General features: G+C 40.9%; 1 protein-coding gene across 1 annotated transcript; it reads right to left on the bottom strand.

Annotated features, from left to right (window-relative positions):
• Positions 1-220: 220 nt before the first annotated feature.
• On the bottom strand, positions 221-15,747 carry MYLIP (myosin regulatory light chain interacting protein). Its single transcript, XM_030231648.2, has 7 exons — positions 15,507-15,747; positions 14,338-14,528; positions 5,263-5,448; positions 4,301-4,498; positions 3,798-3,962; positions 1,961-2,381; positions 221-1,609 (listed from the first exon to the last, which is right to left on the bottom strand). Exons 1-7 carry the CDS (start codon positions 15,591-15,593, stop codon positions 1,520-1,522), a joined length of 1,338 nt encoding a protein of 445 aa, XP_030087508.1. The 5' UTR covers positions 15,594-15,747; the 3' UTR covers positions 221-1,519.
• Between the last annotated feature and the right edge of the window lie 1,128 nt (positions 15,748-16,875).

Here is a 16,875-nt window from a genome sequence, read left to right as displayed (position 1 = left end):
GAAGGCTATGCTACAGTTCAAATATGTCAGCTGTTTTAAAGTTCACTCTCTGTAACAAATGTCACTTTTCTTCCCTCCTTTGCAAGCACTTGAGAAAACCTCATTGCCTCAAATGTGACAAAATATTCAAGACTAAACACAAAAATACTGCATTGTGTTTTCAGTTCAGTAATGCCTCAAAGGAATTTCAGAACAAAATCAGTAATACCAATAACACACAGATTTTTAAAGTCCTTTATTAATCTGAATATAAAAAAGACAGAAGCTGCCTACAATATAGGACAAAGCTCTTGCTTCATGAGGAAACAAAATTTTCTTTACAAAGTGAAAAAATAAATACCCTCTTAGAGTAAGGTTTATATGCTAATGTGTCATAAAAAAGTAGAGTTTTAATATTTTGACAAAATGTCTGTGCAAAGAAACAGATGCATAAACACACATTACTGCTACATTAAGGCAATATGAAAAGTATAGTCAGAGAATTTCAGTAAAGTGACAGTGTACTTTTCTAGCTTTGATTAAGCCAGTATTGCACCCAAACATGGTCTCCAGTTCTCTCTGTACCCTGGAGAAGACACTAGGAAACCAGAGCCCAAAATGCCCAAGTAGGGGGATGGAAATCAAAAACATTTTATTGGGTAGGTAATTTCCTGCTAAAGATGCTAACTGAAGAAAGCATTTAAAATTATACAAAACCCTTAAACATTAATGGTGCATGTTTAATAGTTTAAAATCAGTCTCCAAAAATAAAGCCAACTTGAAGAGCAGTTGCCTGCAGCTTCCAAGACCACCAGCCAGAAGCGGACTGTAGGAAACTTGAGAGTAACCTGCCCACTGAGAGCTGTGAATGAACTGCCATAGCAATGCTTCCACAGGACACTGGCAACCACAAGACTTTCCTGACCCACCTTCAACACTTGAAGATTAACAATCTTGTCCTCTCTTTCCAAAGCTGTTCTCTCAGAATTGCTTTCTATTTAATAAAATTCTGAGTTAAGCACAGCTGCTTAATGAAGCCTTGTAACTTCAGTTTAAGAACTAATTTTTAAAAAAAGAGATCTCTCCTCTTTAAAAGCAGTTTACTAAAAGCAGAAGCTATGAACCTTACTAAACTGGTATGTGTAAAAGCAAGTCTTACTATTAAAATAAACAGTGCAACTGTACTAAAAAGGATTTAGAGCATGTAAAAGAAAAGGCTGCGTTGCTTTTGCCAGGTACATCTGCACATGTACACCACATTTCTCCAGGGTTACCGAGCTTTGTGGCATCACTGCCGTGCTACAAACTTATGGATCATTCTTTAAAGAACATGAATCAATTACACTTCTATTCTCAGCAGATGTCCCAAACTATTTTGGACATGCTGAACAAAGAATATTTATGTTAAAAAATGCAGAATTTTTTTTTGCTTCTGATCGTGGATAGGTGCCAGAGTGATTGCCTCCTTCACAATCAATGGTTGCATTTCTTATTAGTGCAGTTTGAAGAGTACATGATGCATTTGAAGTGTGTACGTAGATCATATCACAGTCAGATTGAGAAGACTGGTGTGGGTTGGCAAGTACACGTGCTGGACATGCTCTACACGAGATCTGCAAACAGGACACGACTGGAAAGGAAAAACATTGGGAAATAAGTTTACTTTGTATTTTGAGAATCTCTGCACTTCCTGGAGACTTCACATACGCAATAACAGCACTTTTTCCATCATCCCATATTTAAGGCAGGGTATGGTGAGAAGCATGCAGCTCATTCTTAGCCTCACCACAGATTACATTAGCACATCATTTAAACAGAATGCTCTCTGAAATTAGTTTGCCACAAACAAAATTTTAGTACTTTTACTAGAACATCAACACAAACATTATTCCATGACCATCAAATACACCCAAAAAAAAAAAAAAAAAATCAAACCTCCCATACAAATTGGTAACTCATAAATTAATAGCACTGCATTTACCTGTAACTGGGAAGCACAGGACTTGCAGCAAACTGTGTGGCCACAGGGACAGAAGGTTGAATTTATCTCTTCTTCACAACACACCATACAAAGCATGGACTCCTTCAGCTTGCGCAGCTTCTCTTGCAGGGCTTTTGTTTGTTGGCAGCTGAGCCCCTCACAGTTGTCACAGTTCATGCTGCTTTCTGAAGACTTAAGAGGGGAACTTGGGGGGGTTTGATCACTTCTTGAAACAAGATCCACAATGCCAGCATTATAAAGAGCTCGCCTTGCATGATCATAAACTTCTTTTGATGTTCTTTTAATATCAAAGACATATTTTTTACCAAGATTAATGTTTTCATTCAGAAATAGAGATGCTAGGTGACCCTTTAAGTCTCGACTATACTGCATCATGACAGCACTGGTGACAGTGTCACACCTATAAAGCAACAGGACAAATGCAAACTTGGTTAGTTAATACCAGTAGAACAATCCTACAGTAATTTGTTCCCAAAGTTGAAGTCACAGCACTGAAATTAAAGCAAATGAAACAGTCTGAGGTAATATTTAAGCTCTTGAATCATCTTTGCCTGAAAATTCTCCTTTGAAAAGATAAAATGGAAAGTGACAATTACTTTACACTTTCAAAATGTGAAGTGTCTGGTAAAATGGAGTCAGCCTATGAAAGGGACTTAAAAGAGTTATGCTAACAAAAAGGAAATAGTTGCCTAATCCACAGTTCAGCCTGGCAACACCTTTTTGCATGGTATTACCAAACGTTGCCCTAAAGAATTCCAATTAAGAGTCTTTGGCTCTCAATTTTTATCATAGAGTCAAGTAATGTTTTTAACCCAATTTCCACCCCGTACTTTATATGCTAGTGTTATGCCATTCTGAAGGAAACCACTGTAAATGGAGTATAGAGAATTAAGGCATTTGTATTTAAGGCACTGTGCATTTCAGCTACCCCAACCATGCTTGTCACATATTTCAGTGATCCAGTTGAATCTTCAGAAGCCTATTAAGGCATATCACTTCTCTAGGCAACACAGAAAGGAAAACACAAATAGAACAGAAGGACTCACAGGGCCTAAGGTCCAAGATCTAAGCTTAGGGCCAACGCTATTGCCAAACTAAAATTCTGCTTAAATTAAAGGACAGAAAATTATTAGTAGATACAATCATCAAGAAGTAATTGAAATTAGTATGTGGTAGTTAATTTTAAGAAAACACTGCTAAGTATGTTTGACAGCTAGTCTTACTGATCAGCGTTGGACACCAGAGTTGGAATGAAAGGGGGTTGAAAAGTTGCCCACCAACAAATGAGTATAGCAGCCCACGCTCAAAGAACAGCAGGACAGAGACAGTGGATAGCTGCTGGCATGAAGCAAAATCCTGAGCATGTGAGCAAGAACAGAGGAACTGTAAGAAGGTTTAAATATATGGGATGGGAAGGTGGCATACAGATAACCTAACAACTGAAGGAGCCAAATAAAGGATCTACACATTCTGAATGACTGGATTTTCCCCACTGCTCTCATTCCCTCTCCTACATAGGAACAAAAAAATGTATGTATTGCTTATTAAGTATCAAAGAACATAAAAAGTTTATACTCTGAAATGCTGTTATTCACAGTGGGAAAATTTTGCTTACTGTTCTTGTTACTCCTACCCCACAAAATGGAAAGTAGCATAAACCTGTTCAGCTCCTGGACTTAAGAGGAAAAGAAAGGCTGCAGAGACAATGGAATTTTGAAGAGTATTTCCAAAGTGCAGTTAGACTGCTGGCTGCTTAAGCACGTAGATCAAACACTGCAGAAGAGCAGCAGCACATGGCTCTAGGGGCAATACTGACCTGTAAAATGCATGTGTCTCTGTAATTGCTCTGTAGAGTCCACTTGCTGCCCTCGTACTGATCATCTTAAACAAGAGAACCACACTATTACCAGACTCCTTGGTAACAGTCAGATATACATTCTTTCCAGACTGAGTTGCCATTTGAACAACAGGATAAGCAATCCTATAAATTAATGTCAAAAAAAGAAAGGTTAGTTAGTTGTAAAGGATTAGGGCATTTTCCACAAACTACTACAGTGCAGTTTTATCAGAAGTTACAATGATTTCTGATGGTAGTCAGCAATGCTGATTGAAGATGTTGCCTCAAAAATATTTATAATAACGAAGATTATTAAGGTCACTCGTTTATCTTGATTACAAGCAGGTACTGCCCCCAACCCTACACCCCAATAGTCACTTTTAGTAATTCTCAGAGCCGTTTTGTGTATTTATGTGAAAACTAGGGGTGTGCTCCATATTATTGAAAAATTGATCATGCAAACAGTTCCAGGAAACACATACCTGTTGATTGGACTGAAGTCATCTTTGCAGATGGATATGCCTTCAGGTCCAACACCAATAAGGAGTTTTTGCCCTTCACTATCTCTCACTGAGTGCCACTCTACCCCATAGTTCTCCAGTGTTGTAACAATCTGTAGAATCTGGTATTCAGCAGATGCTTGACTTAGACCTTCTAGCTCCTTGTGCTTTGAAATAATGCTGTTGATATAAAGATTAAGGATAGGTGAAATAATTCAAGTATCTGCTGCTACTGTCAGCAGCTTGTTTTACCATGGGTTTTTAGATGACCTAGTTAAACAGATTAGTAAATGCTCCTGACCTGCTTTATCTGTCTATAGATTTTCGGCAATTATGAACTGGAAATAGATGAGAATTACCAAAACATCCTGAGAATGTCAAGGAGAAAATACTGTGCATTTGCTTAGAAATGAAAAAGCTACATGTAATCAAAACTTTCCAAATAATACCACCAGCCCAAACATATTTCCCTGAGCTACCACTAAGTTTATAGTTAAAGCAAACACTACAGAAAAGTATGACACGCAATGTTTCCTGATATTCAGGAGCTATGAAGATGTACCATGATTTTGGTTACTTTTCAGAAAAAGGGTACTAAGTCAAATAAATTCCTTCATTCACAAGGACAGCTCTAAGACACACAATTTAAATACCCTGCTCCAGGTACTTAAATATATCTGCATTTCCTCACCTACCAGAGTTTTCCTAAGAAAAAAACAAAAGACCACCTCATAACTGAGCTTAAAAATTTAACAGAAATCAGAACATCAAACATTCAAACATTCACAACATCAGAACATCCAACATCTCTGGTTGGAGATTCGGAATTCCAAAGCTATTGCTGTTAAATTACTCATTTACACTATATCACCAGCAATTAAATGCATAACAAAATCTTCTGCTGTTGGTCTCCAAAAAAGAAACTAGATCTTTTTGCTTTTTACCTCTCCAAAATGGTAGTGGTGAGCTCTTTTGCACACAACTCTTCATAATTGTACTTGGCAGTGTTCTGGTTATAATCTCCAAACTTCATCTGTGCCAACAATGCACTAAGTTCAATGGCATGCTCTGAAGAGCACTGAAGATTACCAGCAAGAAGATCTTCTTTTATATGCAAAAAAAACATATGCCTGCAACACAATCAGAAACATTTGCTCACACAAATTGTTACATGGTATCTGTAATCAAGACATGTAACAAGTAACATCTCAGCTATGTTAGGTAATCAAGAATTTGCAATGAATGCACCAAGGAGATGAAGCCTGACAAAAGGAAAAGGGCCCCCATCTTATTCTTTACTTACTCTTAAACATGAAGCTACAACTGAAGATGGCATCTAAAATCACTACTAAAAGAAAAGAGTACTTCACCATCATCCTGATTATCTTAAGAATAAGAACTGCTTTAACTCCTAAGGCCACTTAGCAATTTCAATTTAGTGAGTAAAATATCAATGAAAGATTTCAATTCATTTCCCATGTTTTAATTTTTGTTGTGATTTACAAGTTATTCTTCATTTCACAAAAGCAAATTTGGGAAGAGCATCTGAAAACATACACACTTCTGTTAAGCAAGAAGGGAAGCCATATTCTCTCTGCACACTGGAAATGCCTCTGCCACTACAGCCATGGTGTTTTTGGCAGCAACAGGATTAACAGAGTAGCTTGAAAGACCTGAAAAGGCATTGGGGAATGAAATAGAAAAACAGCTCAGGTGTAAGCATTCGTCAGACCAACCTTTGCACTTGACACCAAGACAGATTTGACAGCTTGCTGAAAATTCAAAAAGCTGCTCTTAATTATTTAATAGGTTACTTGACAGACAAATCAACATTTTCACCAACATTAAGAGCAGCATGTCATTATCCCCTATGGGTTGGCCTAACTTCTACAGATCATCCTTGTTTTCCTTCAGGAGACACAATATAAATTTTTGACCATTTAAGGCTCAACATATTTATGGAAGCCAGATGCCGAATTATGTATCACAGAAAAAAAAATCATTCAATAAAGGAAGTCTAGCAACCACAGGGATGTGTCTTGGCTTCCACAGGAAGCCAGCATTTACTCTTCTAAAATGAAGTTGAATCTACTTTTAAGAAAAGCTTTACTGCAGCTCTGTATTTAACCTCTCATCACTGAAGCTGAAGATGCTAGAAAGTAATGAGCTTTTCTTCCACTTGGAATTTTGAATATCTTACATATATTCTGTTGTAGCCTTCTATAATTCCTCTGTACAACAAGGCAAATAGGACTTTTTTCAGCATTATGAGCAATTGCAGAACTTTCAAAAGTTGTGTTCTTTCTTAGCTCTATTGGTAAATGTTGCAACTAAGAAGATACCAGCCCAAAAGATCCTCATATCCACAACTTTTTGAATCAGGACAAAACAGAATTGGTATTAATTTATTCTGCAAGCTTTCCTACAGTCCACTTCCTGCAAGAATTCACAGCTCCAACACTTCCCTTTGCAAACCATTTGTCATGCAACAGCATCATGCTAGTTGTGATGCAAGTGCTTAATCGCATCACTCAAGTCTAAACATCAACCTACACCCTTCAGCAGTTCTAGAGGGGGGTCTGGTGGAAGCCAATGTCCTCACACTGTAGGACACAACTTTAGGTGACAAGAGGACCAGACCTTCAGACAGAGTTGTGTCCACTGTCAGCAGGTTATTCCTTCTTCAGGCTTTTTTTTTTTTTGAGAGAGAGTCAAACCTCTGCTCCCATGTGTTTCTCCTACCTTGCAGAGTCACAGCTCTTTGGGCTTGAGGCCCAAAAGGGCATATCTGCAGCCTTTTAAAATTATTTTGTTGTACGGACTCTTTTTTGTGTTCAGCCCATAAATCTAAAGAATTCAGTATAAACTAGGGCCAAAATAAATTCAAATAGTAGGCCTTTCCCTAACTCCAATCAACATTTCATAAAATAAACAGCTTCTCCTGCACTCTTGATCTTCTGACAATACCAGAACAGGATTTCCAGTCATTTTAAGCATTAAACAATTTCAAAGAAAGATTAGACATTTTTCTCATTAGCTAAAACACATTTACAACTACCACACCTAAATTCTTGTATCTTCAAGGGTTTTTTTCATATGACAGCACTGACTACACAGGGTAAAGTCAAGAGTTCTCCACTTGCTGAGAAGTCCTTATTGACACCTCAAGGGGAGCTGAAAACCAAAATATTGCTCCGGCAAATACAGATGAATTACAGAAACAGATACAGCAGATGCATGGCTTGTCACATTCTATTACTACAAAGCCAGTAATGGCATAGGAAGACAAATGGGTTTAAGGCCCAGTGTGAAGTAGCATCACGTCAGCTAATGAGCAGTATCTTCCCCTAACTGGCTCACATAAGGGAAAACATCTCACAAATACTCAGCTACTTTGCATTTCTTTGATAAATAGAACAAACAGTACATATAAAGGACAGTTACTGCAAAGTAACCAGCTATGCAAATTCAGTCCATCTGCACCTAAATAACCTAAACTGCACCCATAACAGGACAGTTAATGACTTCACACTGACCTGTTAGAGCCGCTGGCCTGAACCAAAATTCAGGTAGCAAATTCTCTGCTGCCTTTTTTTTTTTTATGTGTGTGTTGGGGAGATTTTTTTGTTTTTTCTTGGGGTTTTTTTGTTTGTTTAGACCCCAAGTGTGTTTGATGAAGAAAAAGCACCTAGAAACTGAAAGACAGTGAGGGTTACGAACACATCAGAAAAAGTGGTTTTGATTAGCCCATCCAGCAGCAGAGTGCACTCCTTCAACGTTATATTAACATCCATTGGAAAATCATACCTCTTCAAAGGTCCAAAACATGACACTAGCCACAAACACAGACCTATTTTTTTTTTTTTACACTAAACTAAGCAAAGTTTTTTGATCCTTAAAGAAAAAGGCCTAAGAATGTGATTTTATTGCTGAATACAGTCAAGCAAAACTAAAGCATCAGGATCCTCGATGCAGTTCCTTATCTAATTCTGCAAATTCTAAAGGACCTGATAGACTGTCTTGTAGAATACCTGCTCGTATCACAGATACTATTAGTTACAAGAAAGGATTTATGTAAGTTTTTAAGATTGTCACCTAATCACTTCATACACAATCCACCATCCTGTCTCTCTCTTGGAACCTTCAGATATGATAAAAGAAAATTAAGACTTTTCTCACCTCTAAAGATAGAAAGGTTATACAGTAAAAGCATACATTTTTTTCAAAGAGTTATTTCAGCACTAGTATTTTAGACTTAATGGAATTCTTACCTAGCAAGTTTTAGAACAATGAACTGTTAAAACTAAAAACCAGACTGTTTTTATGTTCCCTAAAGGTTGCATTTCCAACACTGATGGTAGAAAACCTAAAGTTTGTCCACCATATAAGAAACAAAATATTTTTGTTTCTGCATCATTCGCACTTCAGATGCACTTAATATTAATATTGCACATTACAAATTTGAGAAGTGAAGTCAGACCAAAGGTATGTCTGACTGTTCCTACCCCCTGCCCCAGCCCCAACATTCTCTTAGCACATTCTGCAGTTTTTTACTACCCTTGCCAAGGGTTCAAGTCTTTAAATCTCCACCACTCTGAACTTTGCCCATCAATTGTTGTGACTCCTAGTCATCCTTAGACCTGCCAGACATGTTGGGACATTGATCAACTAGTGGCAACTTTAAGGACAAACAGAACTTCCCATGGCACTTGTAGCCCAAGTTCTCTACACGTGACAGCATCAGCACAAAAGACAGTCTGTGTAACCCAAAATAGCCTTTTCTGTCTCTCTGAACCCCATGCTACCTAGACATACCTGTGTATTCAGTTGTGGAACATTTCCTCTGAGTTTGGTAGCTCAAAACACTACGTAAGTACAATGACTAGAGGACAACACATTAAGTTTGCCAAAGCTACACTCCATCAGTCACTGCCCAGACAGATTTCTTCCTTTCCAAAAGAACAAAGGGCAGTTTTACAATTAGAACAAGACCAGAATTTCTTCAAGCATTAGCTACACTGATGATTTTATATTCATTTTGCATCCTTATTTTTGGATCCATATTCTGCATATAATTTAAGATTTATGTACATACAAAACACTCAGTAAAATCAAATGTGGTGTGATTAATGTATTGCAGTTGGATGTAAATAATTTGATACAAAAACTGTAGAAAGGGGAAGTTGCAAGATTTCAGCAGATGGTCCATTTCACAAAAAAGTATAGCTATCAAACCAAAGCCAGACCCAGATATCAATCACATTAATTGCTTTTTGCCTCCCTCTGAAGCAGTTTATGTAGTCTGACAATACTGAACACTGCTACCAGAAACAGACATCAGTACTTCACTACAATGGAATTCCAAGAGGGGGCAAATCACCTAGTTAGTGTTCATCCAAATGAACTGCCAGTAAGAACTCCACAAAAAAAAATACTATGAAAAGTACATGTAACACAAGATCATATTTTCTTTTGTAACTCATTGAAGACAATTATATGCATTGGGAATCAAGGCTCTGCACTACTACTAGTAGTTTCTACTAATATGTTTTAATCAAGACAAGGGAAACAGAGCAAATAATTAGCTAAAAATTTTAAGCTCTAAACTTAGCTGTCAGTGGAAGAAGTGAAAAACCCCAATCCTTTACCAAAGAGGTGTCTACATATGACTAATGATCCCTAGAAGCATAGCCAAAAGACCTCATTCTCTTGCCAGACTACTGGCAAGAATCTTGGCATAGCTCCCAAGGAACTACCTGTTCTCTTTGGGGTATGATTCCTTACCACAGGTTAAGGCTCTTTCCTACTGCGCAGTACATTTACTGCTCTGTAGCCTAAAATCAAAACTAAGAGGGATGATTGTTCTCCCTAAAAATATATTGATAAAGATTTCTAAATCTATAGAAAATAATTCTGTTTTTAAAAGCAGACAAGGCCACCCTACATTAAAAAAAGCAATGTTTTCTCTTTTTATGCTCCTCAGTATTTTTGATCTTCCCTGCTCATAACAGATGGATAAAAGGTTACCAACTGCAATTTAACTCTGACTTAGACAAACACATCCATTAAACTCACCCCAGTGTCAATCACACACACTTTCAGGGCCTTGTAACAAAGGCCACTCCACTGCTGCTCTGGCTACCCAATGTTATAGAATAAAAAGCAAGAAAACCATCCTGTTGTATGTATCTGACTCCTCAACAGATTTAAGGTCATTCTTAATTTCAACTAGTTCATCAATACTGGACAACACAGCAAAAAAAGTGTACTTGGTAAATATAATTCAAATACTGGCAAATATCACACAATTTTAAACCAATAATTGCCACTTTCAAGGTTGGCAAAACACAGCTCTTTTGAATGCTTCATGATACTGTGTGGCTCACTAGAATTTGACATATTTTGTAGCTTACATGTGAATATTTGACTTTCAGTTGTGCTACACGAGACAAATAATGTTGCATTTAAAACCTAAACCCTCATTCTCCCAGACTGCTGGCGGGCACCATTGGCCTTTGGGCGGCTCGGCAAACACTCTTCCCGGTATAAGGTGGGTACAAGTTTCCAGACTCCTCTGCTCCACGTTCCACAGCAGCCTGTGGCCGATGCCCGGAGCTCTCTGCCCTGGGCAGGCGTTGCGATATCTCAAACCGGAGCTGGCTCCCGGGCCGCGGCCACTCCCGGTCCCTGCCCGCGGAGACCCGCGCCCGGCACAGCGGGACCGCCCGGCCCGCACCGCTGCCGGGCACCTCCTCCCGGCCCCACCCCCGGCAAAATGACTCCTAAAAATTCCGATCAGCGAAGTATAATCCTTTCTCTAAGCCCTAGCTCCTTACTGCAATTCAACACTTCACAACATTTGATACATGAACCACCCACAAGTCATTCAGTAAAGAAGTGAAAAGCAGGTTTGCTTTTTTTCCACCCCTAACTGTTGCACGACCTATCAAAGAAATACAGAAAACAGTGAAAATGAACAAGACACAAGCCAGAGTTATGATCTCGATCTTGGATCATCACATGTATCTTTAAGCAAAGAGATAATCCTTTTCAAGCCAGTGTGATTTTCCATGCTAAAGAAAACTTATAGCTAGCTCGTCAAACTCCTCTAAAGCAGCACACCATTCACATCTCAGACTTGTTTGTAAATCTCTGACAGCAGCAGATTAAATCTAAATTACATTCTTGCACTGAAGCACTTTTATTCCATTGAAAACAGTTCTAAACTATAAAATCATGTGGTGCAGTTCAGTACCAGGTAGTCAAATAAAAAACCTAAAAGTTGAGAGCCAAAGAAGAATAGAAATGAACTGCTTTTAACGCTATAAAAAAAGTGCAGTAGAAAGGGTTTTTCCACGCCATTCTCAGATTCCCAAAACACTTAGTGAACGTGGTTTGTTGCCACAGTGGTCAGAGGTAAAATTATAACCTTCTCTGTCTTTGTGCTCTGTAGCTAGAAGGCTGCCTTGTCTAAGAATATTAAAATTAGCTGCAATCTTCCTCTGGGCTGATAAAGATAACAGAAGCAGAGGTCGATGTCCTGATGCCAGATCGGCCTTCACAGCATGTAGAAACCTGAACATTAAATTGCTACAAACAAACATACACCTGAGTTTTAAACTCAAGCACAAGGCAAGGGTCTCTGATGAAGCACTGCAACTGGGATTGGCAAGGGTTCCTAAGTATACAGAAAAAAAAAACTTTCCTTTTTCACTCAGTCACAACGCTTGCCATTATAATCATGATGAAGCACATCAACAAAATTTAGAATTACTTGCAGCTTCTCAGATTTCAAAAGCGGTCTCAACATGCATCTAATTTATATGTAAAAACAGGATCAGAAGCTGCAAGCAAAAGACTGGAAAACTTCCCCAGTGTTCTTCACACACAGGAGCACAAGGCAACAGCTCTGCCAGAAACACCCCATACATCAAATATGGACACAACAGCTAAAAGAAACTAAGGATACCCATCACTTTCTTCATCAAGACTCTGCAGATAAAGATGAAACAATGTGTCAGCTATAACTGTACAGCTAATCCTTGCAATTCTATGATATACCTACTGCTTTTTAAGTTTGGCAACAGGTTTACAAGTTTTTAATCTTCTTCTTGATGCTTACACACTAAGTATGAATTCACAGTTACATGCATATATAAATCCTTAAGCAAACCTAAGTAGAAAAAAAAGCCACTCTACTAAAACTCAGTGTCAACAATCAAGGAGAATAGACATTTACCACAGGCACTGGAATTCTAGACCTGCTACATATGGACTACTGGGCTTACACAACTAAAAGACCGTTATTACAACTTGACATAAAACTTGTATTTGGTTTTAATAGAGCTCTTCTGATGTCTAAGCCCAGGTTAATTTTTAAACTGTTTGTTAAAAATATTAATTTCAGAAGAAATTAATAAAAGAAAGCTTGCCCCACCTACATCCTTTTAAATCATCTTTACAGTGGAGAAATACTTGCACCTTTGATGTAGGTGTATAAACTCTACTACATTTTAGCTACACACAAGCCAGTATTTGAGGCCCTTGGGGCATGTTTCACCAGTTCAACCTCTCTTAACTTCCACCTCCTGCCGGGTCTTGCATTGACAGTGTTGAGGGCAGGGACACAGACATCTGTAAAAGCCTTGTGAAGTTGAACATGCATTCATCAATGATAGCATAAAAATGCCACTTAGAGATTTCCTCAGATTTTCACCCTGATTTGCCTTGTGAACAGAGACACAACTGACATGCCCAGGGAAATCTCTTCTGCCTCATCAGGTATGAAATTGTGTGGCTCCTTTTGTTCGACTTAAATCCCATTTGTTATTTGGTTTTATACTTACCAAGAATATTTAAACAAGAGTTTCTTTAAGTAAAAATACTCCACCATATGCCATGGATAGCAGAAATTATTTTCTAAATAAAAGTATGTCAGCACTGGAATTCAGTTTAAATGCATTTGCCTAACTGAAACTATTATCCAGGACAACCATGGTCTACCACCACAGCATTCTGAAAACATCAACCATATTGATCAGCTGGAACCACTGCCCCCCCAAAAGCCTCTCCCCTACGCATTAGATCAAAAAATAAATTCAAAACCTTTCTCCTATGAAATTAACATCAAATCAGACTGTCAGCCTCTGACCAAGTTGTTTAGACACTCTGTGCAAAAGCACCATGTTGTACCAATCGTCTTAATCTGAAAGTACTAAGTTAATGATTCTGAGAGTAACAAGTTCAGGTGAGTAGTGAAAATGGGTTTTGGCATTATCATACAGACACTAGATTTCAACTGGCCCCATTCATATTAACGTTACTATGCAAAACTAACAGGAAAAAAGTAGTCGGAAGGTCAGCATTAAATACACGTGTACAGCATTCTTTAAAGATAATTCCATTGCAATTCATGTGGCAATCAAACTCATGGAGTAAAAGCAAGTTTCCTACCAATCTTAGAAGACTGTTTCTTCTGATCTAATAACAGTAGGACAATTTAGTTAAGAGGACTTGCCACAGAAGCAGCCAGACAGCTGTTTCTTTTGTAGCCTCTAAGGGCCTGCAGCTATATGAAAGTTACTGTAACATAATACCAGACAAAAAGGAATTCAGCAAGTTTTTTTGCACTGTGGGAGGAATTGTTTCCTGCCTTTCTGTACCAGTGGTTCAGAATGACCTAGAGTAACACCACAGAACAGAGGTTACTATCGGACACACAAATACCATATAAAAAGTTTGCTACTGGAACTTAGTTTCTTCCAGTTCCAGCACTAAGTGCTCAAAAAATTACACTCACTGCTTACTGGCAGCTACACGAAGCTTAATGTTGCAAATTTAAATAAATTTTTTCTTAAAAAAAAATAAACTTCAAAACTACTAAGATTTTAAAACTACATAGAAAAGTCAAGCAAAATTACCATATGATAAAAAAAAACCAGCATGCAATCACTTTTGTAAGTTACAGAAATTGGAAACAAAATGTTAAATTAAATGTGCTTACAACCATATTTACTCACCTTGTCTGTTCCTGTAAGATAAGATGTGGCTCAACAAAAAACTTGACTCTCAGTTTCAATCGATAAGGGGCTAAACCATCCATCTGCTGAGAGATCCTGTTCCTCAAATTAAGCCATAGATTCTCCCCTTTGCTGCCAGTGAACTGCAGTCCAAAATAATCAACTTCTATAATCCCCAACCTTCTGCAAACCTGAAAGAATAAGATTCTTTACAATCAGGCTACATACAGGCAACAATGAAAAGTAACATCTGAAGTGGTCTTTCAGACTGCTCACTTAAAACGCACACACAAAATCCTGCTGTTAGCACCTTCATACAAAGGCTTAATCACTTAGATTTTAGGTTGCATAGAAAACAGACCAGAAAAAAGCACTAAGCATAAACTAGGAATTTCTCGACTAGCCAAAATACACATGGGCTTCCACGGTCAAATTTCACCGCCAGGACAGACACTTTAGAGGGTCAGAGGATTCAACATCATAGCCAACAGCACTTGGTGGGCAAGGAGGAGTAAAGAAGTACCGTCACCCACAAGTTTTATTTAGGTGCCACTGGCAGACCGGACTATTCGTCTGTCTCCCCCCAGCATCCCCAAGGCAGCCACCATGGGGCAGACACAGCGAGGCGGTGGTGACGGAAAGGCGAGAATGCACCTGGACGGCAGCTACAACCCGCTCGGCCCCGGATGGAGAGGGTTGGATGCAGTGGGTGCTACATCCCCCGCCTCTGGCCTCACTCCTGTCCCCTCCCGGGGACACTTCCAGCGGGATTCAGTGGCGAGGCCCGGGCCTGCGCTTCCCACGGGAGAGGGGCTACAGAGCCCCGTGGCGTGGGATGCAGCACCTTCTGCACTCAACATGGAGAAGGGGTTGGGAAAAAAAGAAAAAACCAGAAAATAAAAATAAGAAACCAAAACCGTAAGAGAAGCGGGGAGACTGCGGCGCTCCCCGCCCCCACCGCCGCGGCCGCCCCCGCACGGCCCAGCCCCGCGCCACCGCCGCCCCTCGCCTGGCGTCCGGGCCCCGCCGCGGGCTGCCAGGGGAGCTGTGCGGTCGCCGGGCACCAGCGCTCGGCGCTGCCCCGTGGTCACCGCTGCGCTCGCCACAGCCACAGCCCCCGCCCCCAGCGCTGGCGCCCGGCGGGCAGGCGACGGAAAGAAACCTCTCACCTGGTTGAGGCAGTCCTCGCCGTTGGCTTTCGCCTCTACCTCCACCTCCATCACCACCGCGTCCGGCCTGGTCACATAGCACAGCATGGTTGGGGACGGCCGGTTCCGCTGCTGCCGCCACGGACACCCGGAGCGGCTGCCGCCGCTGTCGCCACGGGCTGAGCCCCGCACGCGTCGCACGCCACCGCCTACGCCCGGACGCTGGCAATCCCCGTCCCGCAGCCCTCACCGCCTGCGCGCCGCCTGCGCCGCTCCCTCGTTATGTACCTTCCGCCGCCCCGCCCCGCCCGGGCCCGCACATGAAAACCAATCAGAGACCGTCTCTCATGGCTGCGGGCCGCCGCCGCCGCCAATCAGCGCCGCCATAGCCGCGCGGGCCCGTGTTGTGCTCGCTCTCTGGCGCCCCCCGCCGTGCCTGTGGGGTCGCGGCGCGCGCTGAGGCCGCTAGCGGGGCTCCCTCAGCCTCCCTCAGCCTCCCTCAGCCTCCCTCAGCCCCCCTCAGCCCCCCTCAGCCCCCCTCAATCTCTTTCAGCCTCCTTCAGCCCCCTTCAGCCTCCTTCAGCCCCCTTCAGCCTCCCTCAGCCCCCTTCAGCCTCCCTCAGCCCCCCTCAGCCGCCACATCCCGGAGCTGCTCACCCTGGCGTTGTGTCCGCTTAAATGAAAACAAGGTGTGCTCTTCCAAGCCAAGCCTGCTGGGCAGGGACAATCTGTGATACATGTGAGAGAGGGCAGCCATGGGCTGTTGTGACAGCCAAAGATTGACTTCACAGAATCACAGGATCGGTTAGGTTGGGAAAGACCTTTGAGATCGTCGAGTCTCACCTGTGATGCATCACCACCATGTCAACTAGACCATAGCACTGAGTGCCATGTTGATTCCTTCTTTAAACAACTGCAGGGACGGTGTCTCCACCACTTCTCTGGGCAGCCCATTCCAATGTCTAATCACCTTTTCTGTGAATAAATTATTTCTAATTTCCAAACTAAACTTCCCCTGGTACAGCTTGAGACTGTGTCCTCTTGTCCTGTTGCTGGTTGCCTGGCAGAAGAGGCTGCTCCCTACCTGGCTACACCCTCCTTTCAGGGCACTGTAGAAAGTGATAAGGTCCAGCTGAGCCCTGGCTCATGTCTCAGCTTTCAAACACTCCTTTTTTGTTAAATGCAAGATAAAATTCAAATTGATGTTCTCACTCCCATACTCTCTCTGGCCTCCTCAACTCTGTGTTATGCAGAATGCAAAACCCTAGAAAAGATGGAAATCCAAGGGATGCTGGATTAAACTCCGTAGATATTAATCTCTTCGGTGATTCCTAACCAGGGGAAAAACACTTGCTCCAGGCAAGCCCTTGGAATTATGTGTTTGTCAAGC

The sequence above is a fragment of the Serinus canaria genome, chromosome 2 (assembly GCF_022539315.1).
Source record: "Serinus canaria isolate serCan28SL12 chromosome 2, serCan2020, whole genome shotgun sequence".
NCBI lineage: Eukaryota > Metazoa > Chordata > Aves > Passeriformes > Fringillidae > Serinus > Serinus canaria.
Note: the sequence above shows the minus strand (reverse complement) of the source record. Positions and strands in the feature narration are given on the sequence as shown.